This window comes from Cyprinodon tularosa, unplaced genomic scaffold (assembly GCF_016077235.1).
Source record: "Cyprinodon tularosa strain WSP-4 unplaced genomic scaffold, ASM1607723v1 ctg40, whole genome shotgun sequence".
Lineage (NCBI taxonomy): Eukaryota > Metazoa > Chordata > Actinopteri > Cyprinodontiformes > Cyprinodontidae > Cyprinodon > Cyprinodon tularosa.
This window is the reverse complement of record NW_024039119.1, coordinates 2751951-2777273: the sequence shown is the minus strand read 5'-3', so window position 1 is coordinate 2777273 and position 25323 is coordinate 2751951. Positions and strand designations below refer to the sequence as shown.

Sequence of the window (25323 nt, the reverse complement as noted above, 5' to 3'; positions counted from 1 at the left end):
AGATCAACATCTCAGACTGTGACAAAACTGTCACAAAGAATGTGTGTCTCTAACCAGCGTTTCCTAGAAATACATCCTCAGCTTATTATATAAACCTCCATACATTAAGCCATGTCACATTTTGTTTGCTGCATCTTTTTCTTCTCTGGAAGGTCTGAAAATTTTAATCATAAACATTCCCACTCACCAAGAATTACACTGGAAATAAGTGCATTTGTTCTTGGATTGAGGTGGTAAAAGAGACAAGACTATTTACATTTAAAATAAGAAAATACAACTGCATTGTCTTATTTCAAGTGTATATTGTCTAATTATCTTATTTTAAGAGTAAAAATACTCATCCAACTGGCAATCATTTACCTACTCAAATTAAGGGTAGATATACTTAATTTAAGACATTATTTTTCTTATGTCTAGATTGTTGTTCCGTTATACTGCCACACTGGAAAAACGATCTAAAAATAAGTAAAAATTTCAGTGGACTCTTTCAAAATATTTATTCAGCTAAATATGGAGTGAATTTTGTTCCATTATTGTTAGAAGCAAAGAAGGCACTGTATGTGGAAGTCTGAACCAACAAAAAAGCCAATGCAGAATTAAATTTTTTCTAATTTTAGTTTTTTACTTTTCACATTTTTTTCAAACGTTATTTTCTGTTAAAATTATTTAATTTTCATAATATATTTGTTTTCCGAATTCTCCTTTTCCAATGAAGTTTTAGCATTCTTTTCAAATGCTGTTTCACAAAAAACATTCTGTTCAAGTCAGATCCAACACAAACATTTGCTCTTAACCAATGAAAACGTTCAGAATTTTGCCATGGTGGGACAATAAAGGGATTTTCTTTTCTATTCTATTCTATTCTATTCTATTCTATTCTATTCTATTCTATTCTATTCTATTCTATTCAGAGCAATAGAAACGCGTCTTTGCTCCCGAACCCCAAGGAAAGACCTCCCCAGAAATGAATGCAAGCTTTAAACCTCAATCTCAAATAAAATAAAATGAAAATCTGAGGACATAAGACATTTTCTCTCAAAAGAGGTTTTTCAAAGCTTCATTTCTTTTCTGGATTGTTTTTTCTTTTTTGTTTTTTCATTTTACAAAAAATGGTATTTGGTGCAGCAATAATGGAACAAAATTGACTCCAGAACTAAAAACAGACAATTCATTTGGACATATATTAATCTTCATCAGTTAAATAGAAAACTTTGAATTAATCTGACTGTATTATATAGAGTAATTGTCTCTGTAAAGAGCCTTGAGATGACATTTGTTGTGAATTGGTGCAATAGAAATAAACTGAATTGAATTATTATGGAATTGTATTGTATTATTTTTGTATTATAATATTATTACCAGTATTTAGTTTGAGTCTTTTTAAACATCTCTAGCAGTTAAGCTAACAGGTATTAAGAGCATATTGGCAATTTAATGCAAACCTTCATGTATTTTATACATGATAACTTCAATTACCCAGGAAATAAAAATCAACAATATTCAGTTTACAGGAAGGGATTACTTTTGATTAATCAGGACCCAGAAGCTCAGTTCCAGTATTATCCCAACAGACAGAGGCCTATTCAGTTTTTATTTCTAAAAAACCCCACCCTGAAGCCATAACAAAACGCTGCATCAACATCGGAAAAGAACAAAAACAAAAAGCCCTCATGGCTCGTTGAGGCTGAAACTTACCTCCAGGACTCCTGTAACATACCAGGGCTGACATGTTATTATGTAAGTAAGCATGTGAGCTCAGCAGCTAGGGAGTTCAACTAGTAACTAGAAAGAAAGAAAGTCAATTAGAAGAAAAGAGAAAAGTATCAGGAAAGGAATATATATTTTATCTTGAAGTGAGTGTACTAAATGTTTTAGCACATCTTCTACGTGGAGGAAAAAGAGGAAATTTGAACAGAATGATCCCAATGTTCTTTTTTAATTAATAAGCTTATCTTATTTCCTGCATGGTTGTTGTCATATGACTCTTAAGAAGTTCTTAATAATAAGGAAGTGTTACATTTTGCTTGCCTCTGACTCATCGGTTTCTCTGGGTGTTCACCGGCTCTGTAACCTGACTACACACTGCAGTCTAATTCTCTTTGAATAGTGATTCAGAACCGTTTAGTGCCGAAATACAGACGGGCGGTGTCAAATGGCTCACCTGACAATACAGATGAGATATTGCAGGGTTTTTTTACCTTGTCCATTCAGGAGGAGGTAAAGCAGAAACTGGGTGCAGAGGTTTTTATAGGATGCAGATTTGCTTGAATTCAAAGAGAAAGAAAATTCACTCAATTTCCTGAATATTCCTTCAAAGGTTTCAAAGCTATCAACAAGCATTCGGCATTATTCTGACTGAATTTTTAATCACCATTAATAGAAAAAGAAGTTTTTATTTAAACTGCAATTGGTCTGGTAGTAAAACCTGATTAATAAAACCAGTTTTCATCATTTAAGGTCAAAATCTGGGGGGATTGTTCTCTGGTTGCTGCTGCTGGCTTTTTAATTTTATTCCTGGTCTATTTGACTAATTAAAACTATGCAAAACTATGCAAAAAGAAAAAAAAATTTTTGGTTTTCAGGAAATGTATACAGTGAGGCCCAATTTAAAAGAGAAAAGCAATATCTGTGTCACGTATCAATGTATTTCAAATGTAGGGAGGGTTTTACTTCATCAGCTTCAATCCCACTGCATTAGAATCAGTTATCATCTGCTAAATGAAGGATTTACAACCGCCACTGGACCTGATTTCCTTGTGTCGCTCAATAGTGTCTAAATAGCTCGACTTTTCCCCAACAGGGTGTTAGATCAGTCAATTTCAGGAATTTCAGAGAGGGTTAAGTTTGTTGGTTTTGGTCCAGATGGTTTATCCTCGTTCCACTTCTAAATGAAACTTGATCCTGATCTAGAAGTGATCATTGCTACTTTGTTTTTTAAAACAACCTAGATAATTTTCCGCCCTTGGGAGATTGAGACTTAAAAGCATACTATGCAACATTTGTCAGTTAATTAATGTGTTCCATAACGTTTTGGAGGATTAAATGAGTCATTTCAGGTTGAACAAAGGTTTTCTCGGCCGCCCTGGTGGTCTGTAGGGGAAATACCGTACTTGCAATTGCAGGAGCCCTCGGCCCGCACCCACAGGCTCAGAAGTCTCGCGAGAGTCGGTCTTGCTTTACGGCGAGAACTGATACACGCCCCCAGTGAAAGGCATGCTCGTTGCTAGCGTACTGGCGATATTTGTGCAGTTATCATGGTTAGTTAACGTGCTAAATTTTCAAACTCGAAAACTGGAACAAAATAGTCACTTACCGCAGTAGACATGGTGATTCGTTGCGTTCGCCTGTCTGCTAAGCTCAAAACAACCGCGCCTGGCTTGATGGAGAAACCAGGAGAACAGCTGTGCATATTTACGACAGTGCACTTTTACTTTCGCCCTCTGGGGGGAGCCTCGCTGGAAAATCAACACCGGTTGCATAGTATACCTTTAAGTTATCAAGAAAAAACAGCTTTTAAAAAAACTTTATAGCTGACCAGAAGTGTTAAAGAATCAACATAGTTTTAGATAAATAGAACAATAATATGGGTTTTAGTATTTAAGTTTTATATTTATGAGGTTGTCCACTAGAAGAAAACATGTAGGCCTATACATCTTCTTTTTTGGCATTTTATTTCTTTATTTTAAGGGCTTAAAGCTACAGTGTGTAATTTTCAGCGACATCTAGCGGTCAGACTGCAGACCGCAGCAACATGAACATCTCCCCCCCACCGCTTCTCCCCCCCAACAGTACGGCGAGCGTTACGGGACAAAATTTCTTCCACGACGTCCGCATCACCTACCCTCTCAAGTGATGAGGTTTGTTTACATAGATAATTTTACAGATAGTATTTCATTAGTCTGAGTAGGGTATAGATTTCATGTAGACTTAAGATAATAAATATACCCGTTATTTTTTCTACATCGTTGTGACGTTTTGGTGAGCTGCTTTGCATGGTGATATAAACAGACTACTAATTGTAGTCATTAGTTTAAAAGCGAGATTGTGTTCGCTGGAAGAATATATATTCCCCGTTTACAGAGTCCAAGTCATTTTGGTGGCACGGGGGTTACAAGGCGAGGAAGAGGGAGAGGACGAGGGCGAAGGCAGGGAGGCCGTGCAGCCAGGGCCAGGCGAGAGAGGGGTGCCAGCGGGGTGCCTAGAGCAGAGGAGGAAACGCTTGAAGATCTCCAAAGGAGCCGGAGAGAAGTAACCGAGGTATATATCCAGAAAATTATTTTACAGAAAATTACTGAATCATTACCTGTGAAACGTCAGGGACGTTGCTGAATAAGTATACTGGAGAGGAACAGCATCATCACGCCGCAGCATGTTATTGTTTTAGACAGGTCTGAGCATCCTGTACTCCAAAAACTGCAGTGATATTAGACAATTGTGTGTGTAGGATTAATTACCTGTCCAAGAGAAAACTGGCAACTTGAGCGTCACTTTGAAAACCTTTTTCCTCCATCAGTGACTTCCATCGTGTAAATACCGTGCCAATGTTGATCCGTGTTTTTTGTCGTTTCTTGTCACGCTTGCGTTTATTCTCGTCGTGTTTCCGCTTCTTAGATGACGGGGGTTCGGTGTCCGCCGCTTTTCGTTGTGATACAGAGTAGGCATGATCCTCCATTCGTCTGATGTTTGGCCACACAGTGCCAAACAGTTTGCAAAGTCACTCACGCCTGCCGCCTTTGTTCACCTTTGTTGTTACTGATGCGCAGTATACCTGCTTCTTCTTCTTCTTTGGTTTCAGGCAGACTAAACGCTTCTCAGGCATAATACTGCCATCTACTGTTCAGTACCGTCTCAGTTCATCTCTCTCAACTTGCCGTAGTTATTTTTGAGCGTCATGGGAGATCTCGCAATCGCTAGTTTGTTGCCTCTGCGCTTGCCGTAGCGCAAAGATGTCAGCCTCCATGGCTGCGAGACCCGCTCCTATGTAATTATAAATAACGAATTCTAAGGCAGCGCAAATATTATGGTTAAAAGGCTGAGCTCGTAGGTGATGATAAATAACATAGTTATGTATAATATATTAAATTTCTGACTTTATATGCCTGTAATTATTACACACTGTAGCTTTAAATGTGAAACCCCCAGTTGGCCTCGGCTCACACAGTCTGCTTCTGCTGGAGGTTTCTTCCTGTTTAAAGAGTTTTTTCCTCTCCACTGTCACTACAAGCATGCTTAGTGTGACAGTGTGACAGCTCGATGCAATCAACTGGTCTTCCTTAGATAGAAAACTTTAAATCAAAGTTTTTAAATTTATTTTGATCTGGTTGAACTGTAAAGTGCCTTGAAATGACGTGTTTTGAATTGGTGCCATATCAATAAACTGAAACGGAATAGAATTGAAATAAAACGTTAGATGACAACACATTTGCTAAATTATTCATTCAGGTTGTGATGCAAATGTGGACAAGAAAGGGTGCTGCACCACTAGGAGAAGTTGGTTGAAGTCAGGTGTGAGCTCATGCTTTATAAGTGATGGAGCTGAAAAATGGCTTCTTCAATAGAAGCACAACAATGGTGAACATTGGTTTAGCTTTTGAGTTTTGGTACCAACTAGTGTTGCACCGATACCAGTATCAGCTGGGGCCCCGATCCAGCACTAAAATGGTATCGGTATCAGTGAGTACCAACAAATAGGGCACTGATACCATTTTGGGAGCCAAAAGTTTATCCAATATTGTCACCCATTCCAGGTAGGCAATAAAAGGTTCTACTGGATTCACTTTGTATTAGTCTTTTTCCTGTTTCATAAAGGTAGGCAGCAGCTTGACATGAAGCCATGATGGCAATTATTTTACATCCAAGTAGGATGCAGTTCTTCATATATACACATCAATTTGAAACAGATGGTATCGGCCGATACTGCACAGCCTGGTATCAGGGCCAAAAAATGGCATCGGCGCAGCACTGGTACCGACTAAAGGAAACATAGAAATGCTCAGAAGGTACGATGAAGGTTGGGTTTTTTGTTTGGAACTATAAAGTTAAATGTTTGGTTTAGTTTGCGTTACCATTAGCAGACATGTGGCTGGGAGGCAAAGAGCGGACGAGAGCGCCGCTTACTGGCCGGGAGGAGTTAAACTTGTAGCTTTCATACGAGTGGTAATTTGAAGCTTGCTAAAAGGATTCAATGTCGAATGGTTTCATCATTTTGATTAAAAATACGCAATGAACATGTTATTACATCATCCCAACGAGAGAAGATTAAATGCATTATTTATCCTCCTTTACACAGAATGCACTGTGGTTTGGGGGAGTGGTGCCCCAGTGGTTGGGGCAGAGGAGTTGGAATCCTGAGGTTGTGAGTTCAAAACCCTCTCCTACAGACTGCCACTCTGGGTTTCTGTGTAAAACCCTTAACCCCTGATTGCTCTCTGGGTGCTGCACCGTGGCAGCCCATTGCTCTCCAAAGGGGATTGGTTAAATGCCGAGAGTTTATTGTGAGTTTATCTTTGTTGTTGATCAAGCAGCTAGTCCGATATGGCAAGAACCAAGCAGATCGCCCATAAATCCACCGGAGAAAAGGCTCCCACACTGGAAAAAGTCAAAAGCTAGATAAGCCAATTTTTCTTAAAATGCATTTGTTCTTGGATTGAGGAGGTAAAATAGAAATGTTGCCAATGGAACAAGACAATTTACACTTATAATAAGAAAACACAATTGCATTGTCTTATTTCAAGTGCATATTATCTAATTATCTTATTTAAAGAGTAAAAATGCTCATTCCTTTGGCAGATCATCTTATTTACATGCTCAAATTAAGGCTAAATACACTTAGTTTACTCATTTCTAGATTGTTTTTGCAGTGTGGCTCTCTGAGGAAAGACCCTTAATCCCAGATTACTCCCTGGGCGCAAAGGTAAATTCCTCCAATGTGCGATCAATAAAGTTCAATTATTATTATTAAAGCTCAAAAAATATTTAATGCACCTAAAAACTTGTGATTGGCAAAAGATGGAACTCAAAAGGCATCAAATATGCTAAAAAAAAAAACAAACAAACCAAAAGCAGCATGTTTCACTTAACAGTAAAATTTATTTATTTTTGTAGAAAAAAAAAAAAACTATCACAAACTCCATTTGGTTACTGTACATTTCAGTTTTCACATCAGTCAGTCTGGATGGCAGGTTATGATCTCATGCTGAACACCAAACAAACCGGAGACTAAACCTGCACATCTATGGCGCTACATCAGTGATCTTTTTCTCCTGCTGTCAGCTTTTCACATCCTCTTGATGTGTGATCTGTAGAAAAGCAGCTAAAAAAAACCCTTTTATATGTATCAATATATTTTTAAAAACTGGAGTAGTACAAATCCCCGACAGAGTCGCTGAGAGTCGGAGCTCCTGAAACGGCATGGTCCATAACCAACATGCAACCTGACGGGTTCCTGTGTTGGGACAGCACCATAGTTCACTATCTGCATGTCAGAGAGGCTCCCTGCTCTACAGGAGGCGGTGCAGAGAGGAGATAGCTGTGCAGGAGGGAGGGAGGGAGGAAACTAGGTCAGATTGAAGTGCATGCATACACCCAACCAGTCCTCCCCTTTGAAACTAAATAATAAAATCGTACATAAAGTGTCTCTAGACAGATCTGCATGCATGATCACCCATCGTGGGGATAAAATGACTATATGGAGCAAAAGGATGCATCAAGTATGTCTCCCTGAGAAACACCTCATCCTCCAGTACCGTAATCATCCGACTTCACCGGCCGCTCCTTTTTCCATCCTCCCCCTCCGCTGCTAAAGGAGGAAGAATCTGGGCTCGCCTCAAACATTCAGCTCCTCCTGCTACTTCACAATAATTCCCGACACTCACCGCTACGCTACAGCTCTCCGTTTTCACCAGGGTGGTGCTACGGCCCACTCCACCCTCCCCTTTATTCTTAGTGATTTTTTTCTCACCTGTGTGGTGAAACCCTAAATAAGTCTCCTCTCACACAGGTGTCAAACGCTGGGCTGATGTCCTTAAGGCTGAAGGAAAGGCAGGAAGAAAGGTTAACGACTTTTTTTTCGTCTATTCAAACCAGTTTGAAACGCTTCAACCTCAAACTACATTCGTGTTCCCAATTTAAGATGACACCCCTGAATAAACAAACATTGCAATGTAATGTTTCCCCAGTAAAGCTGACCAGTTGTAATGGGACCATCACTGCTTTTATTTTAGCCAGTTGGTATTTAAGGAGCTGAAATCTTACATCCTCCGTCACCGCTACGCAAAGCAGAGCCTAAAGCCTCCGAAGTTCCTCCCACCTGGCTGCGCTCAGACTTCCTCAGAGTTCGAGGAGAGCATGCGCAATTTTATTAAATTCATAGAAGCAAAACATGCAGAAATGAACGCTTAATTTAATATGACATATTAAAAACATCCCCATCAGCTTCAGTTTCTGCCCAAATATTTTCTTTTTGTTGTGGATTTTTGTAAAAGGGATAACTAGGATCATCCATGGTTTGTATAACGCTATGTTTGTTCTCTGCTTCCAAACTCAGAGATGAGAAGTTTCCTTTGACTGGATTTGATTCAACTTTTAAGCCTCTTGTTATAAAATAAATATTTTGACTGAGATGAGAAATCTGCTTCCTGGAAGCACCAATAGTTTGCATCCAATAATTTAATCAAACTGCCTTAATTTTGGGGAATTATTTATAAGAATTATGCTCTAATTTGTAGTTTCCAATCTGTCATTACAATATTTTAATTTGACAAACGGGATCACTTCGCTGTTCTTTTTCCTGTTTGGTGTTTGGTATTTTTTGCTCCGCTCCGGTCAAAGCAGGTCGAGATCTGCGATTGCAATCACACCAAACAGGAAAAAGAACAGCGAGGTGATCCGGTTTGTTAAACTTAAATATTGTAATGACTGATCAATAACTTAGAGCATAATTATAATAAGCAAAAAAAAAAAAAATAGCTCGGCTACGCATTTTGATGGTGGAAGATGGAGAAGATGTATGTGGACGGTGATGTGCGGAGGATGTGGAACAGCTCTCTGAGGGTAACAGGAGACCCTAAGGAGATGGGGAAACGATGGCCGGTGTAGGTACCAGATCAGCTCGGGTGGTCAGATCGGCTCAGGGCCATGATCCTTCTTATGACGTCATTATACGGCAACTCCACTCAGACAAACTGTATTGCACCCGTTTCTTAAGAATCTGATCTCTTTTTGTCTAAACATATAATTACCTATATTAGCTAATATTTTACATTTCATTGGCGATCTAAAGTAGCCAAAAGTAGAAAACAATCATTGTCAGTTTTGAAGGAAGGTGCTGCCTTCTCTGATATTTACACTGGAAAAACAGTCTAGAAATAAGTAAACATTTCTCAAATTAAGTGTATTTACCAGTAATCTGAGTAGGTAAATGAGATAGTTTGCCAATGGAATGAGTATTTCTACTGTTAAAATAAGATATTTAGATAAAATGCACTTTAAATAAGACAATGCAATTGTGTTTTCTTATTTTAAGTGTAAATTGTCTTGTTCCATTGGCAAAATGTCTCTTTTACCTCCTCAATAAAGAACAAATGCACTTATTTTAAGAAAAAAACAACATATGTAGATTGGGATTTTTTTCCAGTGTACTAAGGTTTTTATTAAGATCTAAGGGGCAGAAGACAAATGGGACATCTTAAAAATGAGTTTGGTAGAAAGTTTAGACAAAGAAAACAGTTGTTCTACTTGGAGAAAATAAACGGTTGTTGACACAAAGTTAACCCCTTAACGCCTGACTTTGCATTGATGTATATATCTATAAAACAAATAATTTGCATTTACGGTAAGTAGTTGCCAAATTCAATTAGAATTTTAAACTTTCCATTTATCTAAAAAAAAATTAAATAAAAGTGTAGGTATATTTCAAATTTGTGACAACGTTTATAACGGTCAATTATAACATAGCAAACACAAAAAGCAAAGATAGCATGTGCTTTCCACCAGTGCCAGTTGTTGCATATTCAGTGTGGACCTAGGAACCTTTGGCAAGCTCTTGTTTCTGCTACAACTTCCTGCTAAAGGTTCCTGGCACTTGGGGAAAGCACATGCTATCTTTGCTGTGTACGTAATGCAAAGGGTTTGTTGCATATTTGAATCTGTTGGCATCAAGGGGTTAAAAGTAACGTAGCTTAACATGGCTAACTGACTGAGCTAAAAGAGGCTAACCTGTTTGTCGTTACCCGAGCCATCCTGAAGGCACGATCCGTTCTGCGCCATCAGCTCTTTTGTGCATCTAGATATACATCCATTTTTTTTTTTTAAAGAGCTAAAGGATATTTTTCCCTCCCGAAAAATAGTAAACACACTAAAATATAAAGTTTTAAAGATTAATAATGTACTTCCTGAGAAAATAAATGCCTTAAAATAATTTCTGTTTTATCACTCTGTGCCCGATCTGCACCGTAAATGGGATGCTACGCTACTTCCAGTGGCTAACTTTTTCGGCTTTGGATTTAACATAAATCTAGCCTTTTTGAGTTTTATGTTTTCGTTTTGTTTTAACCTTATGTTATATAGGATGTGATCTAAAGAAAGAAACAACTTAAATGCAGATAAACATGGCTTAATCATATTTTGCCAGACTGCTCTGAGTATGTCTGATGATGACGTCTGAGAAGCAGTTTAATGGAAAAAATATAAAAAGCATCAAAATTGTCTCACAAAAGTCATAAAAATTTTTTTAAAGGTGTGTGTTAGCATTCTTTAGTGAGTTAAAGATAGAAATAATTAGTTTTATTAGCATAATTACATTATTTATGGACACCTAGACGGATCTGTTAGCTACAGAAAACAGCTAGCCACAGCGCTACCCAGCTCTCCCCATTTCTACCAAGGTCTTGCAGATCAGATAAAACTTCATTAGACACGCTAACATTACAGATGCTACCCAACGCTGTATGATGTTATTATCGTTTGGGCAACCGCAATGTTTTACATCATGTAGCAGCAGTCAGTCAGCCAGTCATGTAGCGTAACGTCACTGGCATGAGGGCCCGAGCAGATCTGGTTCCTACACCGGCGGAAGTTTGGCCCCTACAGGAAGCTCATCAACATAGCATCCCCAGCTTGAGGGTTCAACGCCACAGAATCGTGTTTTTCTTTTGTAACGCACGCGCCCTTCCTTGCTAACTCCAACCAGTTAGGAGGAATCTCTTTAGCCCTTTTTTTTCTTCAAGTTTTGTAAGAATAAACTAAAAATGGCGGTGTGAACTCCTGTGTGAAGTGATGGTGCAGGTGCGCTTGAGTGTTTCTGTTGCTCGTGTGAGATCAAGCAGAGGTTAAAAACATATCTTTTTTCTTTAACAAATAAAAAGCCGTCCACTCAAAAGGAAGCATCACCTAAAAGTCAAGCCTTCCTCTCTGTATAAAAACCTTCTTTTTTTTTCTTCATCTCTTCTTTGTTTTATGCTAAAAAGCAGAACCTGGGGTGTCGACACCTCAGCAGAAAAAAAACAAAAACAAATGAAAGAACCAAACCAGTTTTAAAAAGAACTTTCCCAACGTCCGACTCCTCCTGAGGAGTGGGGGTTTGTGGGGGGGGAGGGGGGATCCTCTTTCCTGTGTTATTATGAAACAAGTTTCGGCAGGACTGTGCGAAGGGGGAGGGTGTCCCCTGAATCTGCGATCATGTTGTTCTTCAGTTTGTTGCCGGGGGCCGTCATGCCGAGGCCAGGCCCCCCCTTGGTCAGGATGGAGGGAAAGGAGGTGCTGTGGTGCTCAGGGAGACGTTTCCCAGGCACCACCGGGCTCTTCTCGCTCCCGGGGAGGGGTTTGGGTAGGCGGCGGTACAACCAGGGGTGTCTGAGGGCCTGGCTGGGCGTGAGGCGGGACGACGGGTCCCAGTCCAAACACTTCTTTATGAAGTCAGTAAAGGCGGGGTCCTCGCAGCCTTTGAGCGCCGCACTCCAATCCTTGCTGCCTGGAGGGCCTCTCATTTTCCCGCGGCGTGAGCGCGACCCCGTGAGCACGGTGGCGCCGGTCGGCAGCGTGTTGACCCCGCAGTAGCGCGGCTGACCCTTGGAATTGATGAAGTTCTTTACCCTCTTGGCCTGCTCCAGGATCTTCTGGGGGGGCATCCCCAGCAGCTCCATGACGCAGGCCAGCTGGTCGCCCTCGTCCTCGCCGGGGAACAGCGGGTAGCCCGTCAGCAGCTCGGCCAGGATGCAGCCGAAGCTCCACATGTCGATGGGGAGGCCGTAGCGCGAGCCGAGGATCACCTCCGGCGCTCGGTAGAAGCGGGACTGGATGTAGGTGTAAACCCGCTGGTGCTCGAAGCAGCTGGAGCCAAAGTCGATCACCTGGCGGAAAAATAAAAAGACGAACATTAAAAAAAAACAAAAAAACAACAAAAGCAGCTGAAGGACTTTAGAGGTGGCAGCAGGTACCTTGATGCCGCTGCGGCCCTGCTGCTTGAGCAGGATGTTTTCAGGCTTCAGGTCGCAGTGGATGATCCGGTGCCGGTTCAGGGCCTCCAGGCACTGCAGGATGGAGTGGGCAAACTTGCGGACCAGAGCCAGGCTGAAGCCCTGGAACTTGTTGCGCTTGATGAGCTCGTACAGGTTCATGCTCAGCAGCTCGAAGGTCATGCAGATGTGGTTGCGGAAGGTGAAGTTCTCCAGCATGTGCACCACGTTCATGGCGCCGTTGCGGTCCTGCTTGCGCAGGTGCTCCAGGATGCGGATCTCCTCCTGCGCCTGCCGGTGGAAGCGCTTCTCGTTGCGCACCATTTTCAGAGCCAGGTGCTGCTGCAGCTTGTGGTCGTAGACTTTAGCCACCTGTCCGAAGCTTCCCTTACCGATTATCTGAGGAGGAAAACGGTTGAAGGTTAATGGAGAAAACATACAACCCTCTGCCTCTGCTCAGGAACGCGCACTACCTTCAGGAACTCGTAGCGGTAGGCCAGGTGGTCGTGGGGGACGTGGATGTAACCGCCCTGCTCGTCGTCGTAGCCGCAGTTGTTTAGTCCCCCGGCGACCACGGGCCTTTTCCTGGCGTTGGGTCCCACGAAGTAGACGTCCGGGTAGGAGTGGATCTCCGTCTGCTCCAGGGCGGTGAGCTGGGACCGGTAGAACCTCAGAGCCTGCTCAGGGCTGAGCGTGCTGCACATTTTGCCGCCATTTCCGGCTCCCTGTGAGCCCGACGATTCGCTGGAGCCCTTGCTGTGGAAAAGAAGCGTTACGGGTGAATAAATCCACTTCAAAGGGACCAGCTGATAACCTGAGCGCTCCACCTCCCTCACCTGTCCACCCTGTGCTCCTTGGACAGACCGGACGCCGTCGTCTTAGTGGGCGTTTGGCCAGCGCTCCCGCTGTTCTGGATAACCGCTGTGGTTATGGCGTTTATCTTTCGGTTGTTGGTCATGTCTTCATACAGGTACTTGACCTTCAGCTGGCTGCCTTGCACCTGATCCCTCATCACTACCTTGTTACTGACGACCTGCAAGGAACAGACAAACAGACATGACCTTCAGCTCTGGTTCACTTCTAAACTGACCCCAAAACGCGTCAAACCCCTGAGCTGAGGTCCTATTTCTATGATTATAACAAAGAAAACAGTTGATCAAAATGATCCATGTTTAGGTAAAGAAAAGAGTTAAAGCAGCTGGTAAACTGGCACAACTGGTTCAGGATCCAAACTCATTTATTAAAACAGCCTAAACTCCACCCACTGCTGTGTGAATACGTCTGTAGGATCCACCCAAACAATGTGGACGTCCTCACTCTAAACCATCGACTGTTCTTTGCTACATTTCAGGTGGTGGAACGACTTAATTATCAGACTGTGTTCATTATTATTCCTCCACTAAATGAAAAAAGGAAGAATTAATTATTATCTAGAGAATATTAATAACAGGAGGCGAAATGCAGCTCCAGACGAGCCGAGCGTGTGGTGATGTCATCAGTACGCTTCTGTTCCAATTGACCCATATTTATGCTGCGTTCCCCCTGTTCTCCACACTTCTCTGTTTCTTTTCAAGAACATACTTGGCGAGAACATGAGTCCGTACTCAAAACAGCCAACAATTCGCTCTCCAACTATACACCTGTAACGGTCACCACTGCTCTGCAAAGATTCTTATTTCGACCGATGCGTATATTAGCTGCGACATATGAAGGCTGACGTATAAGTAACTGGCCTGCATAAGGTAATGAAAAAAAAAAAACAGATTTTAGGACATGATTTTATATAAAAATAGACATTTTCTAAATTTTGGGACGATATGTTGCGATAAAGACTATATTTATATACATGTTTAAGCCAGAATGATTTGACATTTAAATATGATTTCCCTGCAACCTTAAAATACTTATTTAGATTAATTTTTTTCCAATGTTCTTAAATCCATATCGGCTACTGGACAGTTTTCTGACAGCAGCTGCAGCTTCTGCTGATGTATCTACATCCAAACATGGTGCTATCTGCTCTCAGGCCTGTAAACAGAGATATCCCTTATTGCTCAAAGGAAAGGTTGGCCCATAAAGACAAAAATAAAAAAGGTCTCAAGCCGTTCCAGTAAAGCATTTCATTTCCACAACGCCAGGAATTCCTTCCTCGCTGTCTGACCTCCTTTTTTTTTTTTATCACCAGCGGAAAAAAATCGTCCGCAAGATTACGGAGCACAGAGGAAATAATAGTCATTAAAGTCAGATTCTGCTCCAGACTAGAAGAGCAGCAGACTCCCTGACACAGACTTCTGTCCCTCTCATTTGAAAAGTTATTCTTTTAATGGCAAAGTGGTTTGTGAAAGTGAGAAACTCTTCCCTTAAAGCTGGAGTGAGTGAAACCACAGCGATTTAAAGAGACAACAAAACGAGCTGTTTAAAGAGGACACGCCGCCATGTTCCCTTGAAAGAGGACTCAGCCGGCAGAGTGTTTGTGTTGTAAGCCGGAGTCCTCAAAATAGACCAGGAATGCAGGACGGGTCTCCATACGTGTAACTATATAGTCTGAGCTTATTTCTGCCGAAGCGCTTCTCTGCAGTTGCAGTGAATGTCATCGATCCAGCCCCCTTCGCTCAGGCAAACATGCGCGCTCATATATAAAATAAATAAAGGAGGCTTCATGCACGTGCTGCAGGACGATGGATTAGTGGATGGCTGCGCCATGGGCCTGATGGGAGAATAAAATAATCATTTCAAAACTAGGATAAAAAAAAAAATGAAAGAGGAAGCAGGCTTCTAACGCCGGTGTTATTGAGGGCAATACAAGTCGTGTTCAAATGTACGTCGGAGCAGCTGGAGGAAAGCTTAGCTCCTTGCTGTCAGAAACACCTAACAGCGCTTTTCTTTCCGATGAAAAAAGATAAATTGACGGTGTTTGATAGCGCTTAAAAAGAAACACGACGATAACAAAAAAAAACTAAATCAGCATCAGACTGGAAACAGGGAACAGAAAAATTAGCATCATTTTATACCTTTAAATATCAAACTCTGTCCCTTTTTTCCTTTTTCTGTAGATGAAGTTCTGTAGAAAACATCCACTTCATCTTTCCTCTGTTCCAGTTCTGAGGGTTTGGATGTTATATTAGAAATACATGAATTTAAATAGAGGAATAAAAGGTTTTATGAGACCTCAGAGATCAAGCAACATGATGGAGCTGGTGATAGATCCTCACACCGAGGAATCAGTGGTTTCACTTTCTTTCATCAACACTAAGAGAAAAAAACAGCTTTGCCTTCTTTCTAGACTGTTAAAAAAAAGCACAAAAACTTATTTTACAATTTACCACCATTTGAAGCACTTTTATTTTTCCTCTCATTTCTACCAACTAACCATCATTTGCTCTGAGCATTGCTATGTGATCATCTGTGTATTTTTATTGTAATGACACAAAGACAACTTGAATCGATTAGATTAGTAAAGCCTCTTTAGTGGCGACTATAATAGAATCCAATAAGTTATCTGTGGCTTTTCAGTTAATAATTAAAGACTGTTAATCAGTGAAGGAAAAACACTTCAGCTTTTAAGGCGAAATGTGTAAAAATGCTGTTAAAAAGCCAGAAAATGAATATGTTGTAATTTTATGAGATACATAAAGAATAGAAAGTCCAGCTTTTCACTAGGGGTGTGGGAAAAAATCTATTTGGGGATCCATCGGGATTTTCGGCTGCCCAATATAATATTAAAATTTCAGTACCTAATATTGCTGTGGAGCCATTTTACTGTGCGCCGCAGCATGGTTTCTCTAGTGGAGGCAGTCACAGAGGAAGATGTGGACTGACTTCCTGAAACCCCAAACAATGTGGATTCTGATGACCATATACAGCACTTGCTTTTTATCTATACATTTCACTTTGGACATATATCACAATATATAGTGATATGGCAATATTGTGATAATATCTTATCGGGACCCAAGTATAGTGAAACGTATCGTAACACACCTGCCAATACTCACCCCTACTTTTCACATTCGAGGAGCAACAATTGTAGGTCTCTGACTGATCTTTACAAAAATTTCTGATTTTGATCTCTTTTAGAATAGTTAGTTTTTATAAAAACCTAAGAAACATTCAATATTTCAAACTTATCTCACTGAAAAACGTTAAACGATACCAATAGAATAACCTATTAATAGGTTATTGGGGGGTTTAGACCTTTACAGAAGTAGATCAAATCAGTGTCACGGCCGATCGAGTGAAGGAAGGCCGACTGATCGGCTGGTCGATCAATCGGTGCATCTCTAAACTCCACTTGGGAAGAAACTTTAACCCAAAGCGAGACGATCTCCTGTCAGTCCCACCGAACAGAGGAAAACCACGACATGATTACACAGATATAACAGGAGCGGGAGGGAGAGCGAGGATCAGCGGTTTGTTTGTGGGTCACATTTTCAAGCCCAATAAATCTTTACAATGTATCAAAGCAGCCTCTTTTTGCTGGGATGGTGAAAACAGTGCCTCGTTGAAGAAGGACATCCAGAGCGACACGTTAAGTCATCAGTGCTGGACTTCCACACAGAGAAAAACTTTACAGAACAAACAGAATCGTTTATAAGACAGTCGTGTGTGCGTCTGCCTTCCCTCCAGGGACAGTGCAGCATTTTGTATATAAAAGGGGAAAAGGTCCATTTAGGTAAATGTTTCCTGCTCATTCTTTCAACAATGATCTCCTGTTTGCTCTCAGACCAGACTGTCCACACAGGGTTCCTACATGGGCTGTGGATCTCTGCAGCTCCTCCAGAGGAGCCATGGGCCTCTAAACTAACACTGCAAAAACCGAAATAGACTGATCTGATGATCAGCGTAAATCTGATGATCTTGTTTTAAGTCCAAATATCTTATATAGCTGCTCAACTTAAGGGCAAACACACATTGAAAGACATTTGTATTTATTTTCAGATCAGTTTTGGAAGCGTACGTCTGATTAATGCTTCCCTCGAATGGAGTGAATTCTGTTGCATTAATGTTCCAAGAAAGAAACAAGTTTGTAAAGGAAAAAAAAAAAAATCTATCCAGAAATATATCTTTTCAAAACGTTTTATTAACTTCATCTGATTCTTTTTTTCTTAATTTACATATTTCGTTCTTTGCTTGGAAGAATAATGGAACAAAAATGACTCCATACCTTTACTCATCCCATCAGTCAGAGGTCCTTATCCTCATGTTGGTTTTTGATCAGTCGCATTAAAATCACTTCAGTTTACTAAAATAATGTGACAAAAAAAAAAAGCTCAGTGAGGAGGCGTACGTTTGGGGAAGCTAATTTGCATCCGTTTTCCCTGCTCCATTAAACTGACAAAGTAAATAAAGGATCTCAGAGGACGGACTGCACCTTCTGCTCCACATTAATCGTTCTCCATCACCTGCGGTTTAATCGACGTTACATAATCAGAGCTTCTTCCATGAAAGGGAATCAGAGCGGCTGAGTTAAATCGTGTTTGAGACGGGCGATGATCAGGCGAGTGAAGAGGAACAGAGACTGTAGGAGACGTGTCTCTGAGGAACAGGAAAAGAGTGTTAACCCGCTCTGGGTGTTCTTCTCTGTACTTACTGTGTGTTTGGACATGGTGGGCAGAGCAGAGGGGCTGTTTGTGTCGGCTTCTTCCTTCAGGATGTGGTCTGTTCTCATGTAGGAGTCGTAGAGGCCGTCACCGTGGCGTGCTGAGGTGGGGGGTGGGGGGGGGACACAAGAGCAAACAAATAAATTAAGGGTAAGAACCTTGGTAAGCGGGAGTAATCTCTCCCTGCAGAGACCTAATCAGGCAAAATCTCATTGATCAGCTCATCAATCATGTGGCTCTTTGCACCAGCCTGACAGCGCCAACCTCAGCAGGCCTCCCTCATCCTGTTCTCTGCAGAGCATTGCAGCAGCAGGATGCCCCCCCCGCCCCCGTTTACAGTGAAAAGGCCTTTATTAGCAGGTACACCATTGTGTTAGAGCCCAGGGCTCTGACCTGAACAGCTTAGACGGGGCTTAGGGTCCCAGATCGCTAGCGCTGCAAGTGGTATTATTGGCCTAACGGGGGTAACAGATGCCTCAGTGACGACAGCATCTTTCCATCTGTCTGTTCGTCCAAATCTTTTAAGGCCCACACCAGGTGTGCTCGGGGAGTATAAGCCAACAGATACATGGACGCAGGGGGCAGTTTCACGCTCACCTCCGCGGCCTCGAGCCAAACACCTTCGAGTAACCGCAGCTGAGGCAGGGAAGCAGGACGAGCGGATCAGAGCATAAACCTTAAACTACGGCCGGGGCGAAAGCTTGGAGCTTTGATCTGTTTGATCTGCTACTTGACTGGGTCCTGGGAGTGTTTCAGCCATACGCAGAGGGCCCATGTCCCATGTGCAGCTCCTGGACAGATTAGAGCCGCTGCTGGGATACAGACGCATTAAATCTGCACAGCAACCAGTCGCATTAGGGCCACACACACAGTAATAAGCAAGCAGGGGCTCCATTAGCATTCTGCAAACTCCTAATTACTCAGCAGGGAATCAGCAGCTTCTGTAGCCAATCCGACTTTACTGCTTCAAGAAAAACTTTCATTTTCTACGTTTTATTTCTGACTTTACTTCCATCCAATGATAGAAGTATTAGAGTCACACTAGAAAATCAGCTTGACCAGAACTAACTGGTTACCAAACAAACAAAGTGGGGGCAGCATACCTCAGTGCTACCTGGTGACCTAACAGCAACACGTCTCCCTGTTCATGAGTGAAGACGCTCAAATTAGCAAAGGACAGAAGGTTAAAAAGCTGTTAAAGTTTTAGGGAAGCGGCCAGTGAAGTAATGATCGATTATTAACTGGAGTATAGAGTAGGGCTGAACGATTAATTGCATTTGCAATAACATCGTGATAGGGTAAAATTAGATTTTTACACCGTAAAGGACGCGATTTGACGGGTCATGTGATCGGGGGTGACTTGCTAGTAAAGCAGCATGGAGGGAAAGTTGATAGTCGTATATGAGTAACCTGCTGAACAATGGTCCCAGACTCGACAAAAACTGACCCAACTGAAGGTCAACTACAGGAATACTGGAATTATTTTGGGTTTAAAAAAGTAGATGATGCGCATCATTAGGTGTCCTGCAGGAAATTGCCTTGCTATTGTTGCTACCAAACGAGGTAACATGACAAACCTGTATCAAGACTTATTATTTTTCGTATCTTATTTTATTTATTTATAGACTGTCCCGTTAAAATCTGTCAGTCTTTAAGGAGTGGAGTGTTTCATGAAACAAAAAGATGTTAATAAGGTAAAGCCACAGATTTTTTTTCCTTTACTGCTGCAATCTGTGCTTTAAATAATTCTGATTATTATGAAATAGATTTGTTTGTATGTTTAAAAAAAACATGAAACAAATTAAACTGGAAAAAATAATTGCAATATTAAGCTAAAAGAAAAAATCGCATTTAGATTATTTTCAAAAATCGTTCAGCCCCAGCACAGAGAGTCTAAAACGTGTTTAGCTGACAGAGCGACCCACTTAGAGCAGTAATTATATAAAAAAATGTATATATATATTTTTCAAACATTTTGCAATTATCCATTTTGTCTGTTCATATCCTCTATGCAGAACTTTCAGCTGGTTTAATGTCATAAAAAAATCTTCTAACCTTGGGTTATCTGATTATTAATCGGAAAAAAGAATCGACAGATAATCAATTGGCAAAATAACAATTTCAGCACTAAGCTATTTGTTAAACTTCAAGTTTTGATCACCTAAAGACCCGATAAAAAAAAAAAAAGAAACGTCATGTCCCATTTGTTTTCAGGACTTTTTGTAGTTTTATCCTGATTAGCGTTCAGCTCCGTCATGGATCACAAAGGACAGAGAATTATTGACAGATACCAATCGATCTCCTGCCTCCTATCCACATCTAAACCCTGAATGCAGCTCAAAAGGAAAAAAACATATACATGTAAAACACCTCAACATGATCATTAAGAAATATATAATGTGTAACCATCACTTTCCAATCTTAACTTTATTTCTTTGAAAGACTATAAAACATACAAAATAATAGAGAAATCATGCAGGAAAGAAAAAGAAACATAGATAAAAGCAGTACTATGCATCAACCTTTTATAGGGCAAGTTAGCGTTTTTGATCACTTGCATACCCCTTAAAAAATGGAGTCCCCCGTCCCTCAGTGAGGTCTAGAAGCACAAGATCTATATCCAGCCATTCAGCAAAGATACTGCTACATCTTATTCTGGCATATAACCAATTAGAACGGCCCTTAAATGACATATTACCTACTGCAAATTAAGATGGAAAAAAAAAAAGTTAAAAGGTAAAAAGCTAATTGAAAATTAAAAAAGTTAATAAGCCTAGTTAACAATTGTATTTAGGTTTATAAACAAAAAAATTTAAGAGCCAGTATCAGCTTTAATGCCTGTTTTCCAGACCAAAGACCTCAAACTGATGGTGAGATGGAACAGGGACCCCTAATTATATGTATTGTATAAAATAGTTATATCAAACTGGTCCTATAGTCACTCTAATAAAGATGGAGTAATGTAACCAAAGTAATTCCTCCCTGGGATTATTAGAGTATTTTTGATTCAGATTTTTTGTCGATGGGACAGGTGTTGTGAATGAAACGGTGCCCAGCTTGAAAGAGCTCCTGTGTGTCGCTAAATGTGTGCATTGATGACTGAAAGACATCTTCTGCCTCCATTTATCTGTTTGCTACAGTCTGTTGAATTCATGTTAATGTTTATTTAAAGACATTTCAATTAGTGGAAAAAATTGCAAGGGGGAATAAAAATAAATTCTAAACAACCAAAATTTTCTCGATCCCGATGCAGTACCTCTGTGGACCCCCTAGGGGTCGCGGACCCCCTGTTGAAGACCTCCACTTTAAGGTTATGTTGTATTTAAAAAAAAAAGTTTCTTTCTCTCTCAGTGTTTTTTATGAATTTTTTATAAAAGCATTTGGGCAAGTTGGCGTTTCTCATTGACATACATTTTTATCCATCAAAATATCCATTTTTTTAATCTTAAAAATGTTATAAGCTCTTGTCCTGGAATCCAACAACACTACTGGCTCAGTATTTCACTAAGTGCCCTATAAAGGGTTTTAAACCTTGTCTCCCTCACTTTGATTTAAACAAGCAAACTGGAAAATAAAACATAAAAGCTACATGGTAAATATAAAATATAAGATATCACCTCTTGGAAACAATGGAGATGAAAAAAGAAAAACTTTCAACTTTAAGTTTAATTTCACCAACTTTAAATATAAGCATATACAGCTGTCTTTCTTCTTTTTTTTTGTAGGATTAAGTTGAACCCAAATAAAACTGGGTTCAGGTATTTAGAAAGGCTGCTGTTCCTGGAAATAACTCAGATTCAGGAGTTCATTTATCATAAAAGCTGTAAGTGAGGCTGTTAAGAGTAGTAAAGTTACTTTTTGTTCTTCCTGGTACAACACTTACCATAAACTATGTACTTCCTGCTATACATAAAAATACACAAGCAGCTAACACTGTAAATGTTAACAGCAGCTAATAGTATAACTATAAAGAAATAGGGTCTTACTGGAGGGATGTTAAAGCAAATAAACAACGCTGAACTTCCTGGATTATCTTCTAAAAACACAGGGAGGGTCTCATGATTGATAAGCACAAGAAAACATGTTTACAGCCCGCATCACAGCATTGAAACTCAGGGCACTGCAAAAACAATCAGGAGTAAAAACGTCTTAAATTATGTGTATTTACCCTTAATTTGAGAAGGTAAATAAGATGATCTGCCAATGGAATTAGCATTTTTACTCTTAAAATAAGATAATTAGATAATATGCAGTTGAAATTAGACAATATAGTTGTTTTTTCTTATATTAAATGTAAATGGGACAACATTGGCAAAGTGTCTCACTTACCTCCTAATTTCTGGAACAAATGCACTTGATTTAAAAAAAAAGATTGACTTATAGATTTGGATTTTTTCCAGTTGGGCGGTTGGAAACTAGTGAATGTAATGATTAAATATCAACCACTTTAAAGATAATTAAAAGCAAAGCGAGAGAAAGAAGTGTTCCTGGTTACCTGTTGCTATCGGGCCTTCGGGTTTTCTGCTTATTATCATCATTGTTGCAATTAAAAGGTGATCCCAGCATCCAAGAAAGGGAGAAAACCCAGAAAAAAAATCCAAAAAACAACACGTCCACTCTGCTCCCACCTAGCTGACTGCTAATAGCATCTAAAAACTTTCCTGAAGAAGTGATTTCTTTGAGTTTGTCCGTTTAAGTAAAAGTTTAAATTCCAGTTTATTTTCTTTTGATGCTGTTAATGTATCGCTTTATTGGGGCTTTAATGATGATTTTCTTTAAAGCACTTTACTTTTCTGGCTAATGTTAGCTTCGGTTCAGGCTGGAAGGATCCAACAGGCGGTGGGGGTCGTCGCCCGCAGCTAGCCTGCCCAGCTAGCTCTCAGAGCGGCCACAGAAGCACCCGTCCGGACCGAAGCCGCTCCCTCCGTTGCAAACAGCCTGAGTCCGGTTGCTACAGCTGGCTCTCTGGGCCCTCGTACCCCTCGCCTTTCTCTGACAGGACAAAGAGTCGGTCCAGAGCACCATTCCCCCGGTTAGCTGACTCGGTAATTAGCAAACAGCCTCGCGCTGAACCCCCCTCTCTCAGCTCCGTCCTCGTTCTGGACACCTCCGAGCTGCTTCTCTCTTCTTCAAGAGAAGGTAGCCGAGTATCGGGGCCAGACGCACACGAGCTCCATGTCCGCAGCGGGGAAACGCGCGCTCGCTTAAAGCTTCAGCTGAAGTCAGCGCTGTTTAATCCGTCTTCAGAGGAGTAAGAGTATCTTATTCTACCCGAGCTGTGTGTTGATGCTAAGGGCGTCCTCAGCTCCGGAGTCAGCAGGGAACCAGAGGGAGGGAGGGGGCGGGGCTTAGCTAGGTAAGCTGACATCATGAGGAAAAGGCGCCCTCTAGCGTCCACTCAAGGTGCTGCAGAAGGACCGTGACCTCTGTTCAACCAAGCAGCTGCACTCTGTTCTGAAGACCTTAAAATTAACCCTTTATAGGGCAAGTTGGCGTTTTTTACCCCTTACAAATGGAAAGAGGTGTCAAGTAACAAAGTACAAATACTTCATTACTGTACTTAAGTACACATTTTAGGTATCTATACTTTACTCCATTACTAATTTTTCTTCCTACTTCTGACTTCTACTCATTACATTTTCACAAAAGTATCTGTACTTTCTATTCCTTACATTTTTAAAACAAAAGTTACTCGTTACTCTTTTAGTTTAATGTTTATAAATATTTATTTCCCGTCATGTGCGCAATCTAATGCAGATCATGGGCTCCATCCACATCTAGTGAAAACTAGTATAATTAGATGAGTCATATAACGCAAACACTCATTGGTTAGCTAAAGGAAATCATCAGAAGCAGCAGGTGTTCTTCAAACTGCAAACATGAATTGTCTATGTCATGCTACAATGGAGGATTCAGAAAAAGATGTTGAAATGTCTGAAAGGTCGGACACAGGCGAGAGCGTATCGGGGGATGGAGACCAACAAGACCTCCCTCATCCTTGGCCCTATCTCAAAGAATTTTTCAAAATAGTTGAAAATTGAGCTTTCAATTCATATAGTGGCATCAGGTTATTTTTTTAAAGGTTACTTTATACTTTTATACTTTAAGAAGTTTTTGGAGCGCATACTTTTTCACTTTTACTTGAGTAAAGAGGTCAAGTTGATACTTCAACTTTTACCAGAGTGTTTTTAAACTGCAGTATCTATACTTCTACTTAAGTAAGAAATATGTGTACTTTTGACACCACTGCAAATGGAGTCCCACCCGCCGTTGGTGAGGTCTAGAAGCACAAGATCTATATTCAGCCATTCAGCAAAGATACTGCTACATGGCTGTACAATTTATTTTTGAATTTTACCAATTAGATGAGCCCTTGAATGATATATTAAGTAGAAAAAAGTTAACAAGAAAAAAGCGTAAAAAGCTAATTGAAATTGAAAGTTAATAAGCCTAATTAACAATTATATTTAGGTTTATAAACTAAAAAATGTAAGTGTCGGTATCAGCATTAATGTCTCTAAGGCGGAGGTTCTCAACAGGGGGTCCACGACCCCTAGGGGTCCACGGAGGTACTGTATCGGGGTCGAGTAAATTTTGGTTGATTAGACTTTATTTTTATTCCCCTCTGCAATTTTTTCCACTGATTGAAATGTCTTTTTAATACACAATAGCATGAATTCAACCGACTGTAAACAGATAAATGGAGGAAGAAGATGTCTTTCAGTCATAAAGGCACACATTCAGCAACACACAGGAGCTCTTTCAAGCTGGGCACCGTTTCATTCACAACACCTGTCCCATCAACCAGGAATCAGAATCAGCAATACTTTAATAATCCCAGGGAGGAATTACTTTAGTTACATTACTCCATCTGTAATAGAATGACTTTAGGACCAGATTGATATAACACAATTTAATACAATATATATAATTGGGGGTTCCCACTCCATCTGCCCATCGCGGGGGGTCCTTGACCTGGAAAACTTTGAAGACCTCTACTCTAAGGTTATGTTGTGCCAAAAAATGTTGTCTTACTCTCAGAGTGTTTTTCATGAATTTCTTATAGAAGCACTTTTGTAGTTTTCTTAATATATTCGGCACGTTGGCTTTTCTTGCTATTACATTCACATCAATTTTTGTCATCAAAATATCCATATTCTTTGAATTTTTCAAAGGTAATAAGGTCTTTTCCTGGATTCCAATAACACTATTGGCTTGAAATTTGGATTTCAATCTGCAGTATCTATACTGCACTATTGACTCGTGAAGAT

At 40.5% G+C, this 25323-nt stretch overlaps 1 protein-coding gene across 1 annotated transcript; it reads right to left on the bottom strand.

Moving 5' to 3' along the window:
• Positions 1-11218: 11218 nt before the first annotated feature.
• On the bottom strand, positions 11219-22786 carry dyrk3 (dual specificity tyrosine phosphorylation regulated kinase 3). Its single transcript, XM_038298079.1, has 6 exons — positions 22548-22786; positions 18043-18152; positions 13289-13485; positions 12926-13208; positions 12435-12851; positions 11219-12347 (listed from the first exon to the last, which is right to left on the bottom strand). The coding sequence occupies exons 1-6, from the start codon at positions 22588-22590 to the stop codon at positions 11616-11618; spliced, it is 1782 nt and encodes a 593-aa protein (XP_038154007.1). The 5' UTR covers positions 22591-22786; the 3' UTR covers positions 11219-11615.
• Between the last annotated feature and the right edge of the window lie 2537 nt (positions 22787-25323).

Bases quoted from the DNA above. Each gene is read 5' to 3' on its own strand.
- dyrk3 (XM_038298079.1), bottom strand. From the start codon at position 22,590: ATGATGATAATAAGCAGAAAACCCGAAGGCCCGATAGCAACAG. The intron at 18,153-22,547 runs GTAACCAGGAAC...CCCCCACCTCAG, and splicing joins CGAAGGCCCGATAGCAACAG to CACGCCACGGTGACGGCCTC. The intron at 13,209-13,288 runs GTGAGGGAGGTG...TCTTTTCCACAG, and splicing joins AAGGAGCACAGGGTGGACAG to CAAGGGCTCCAGCGAATCGT.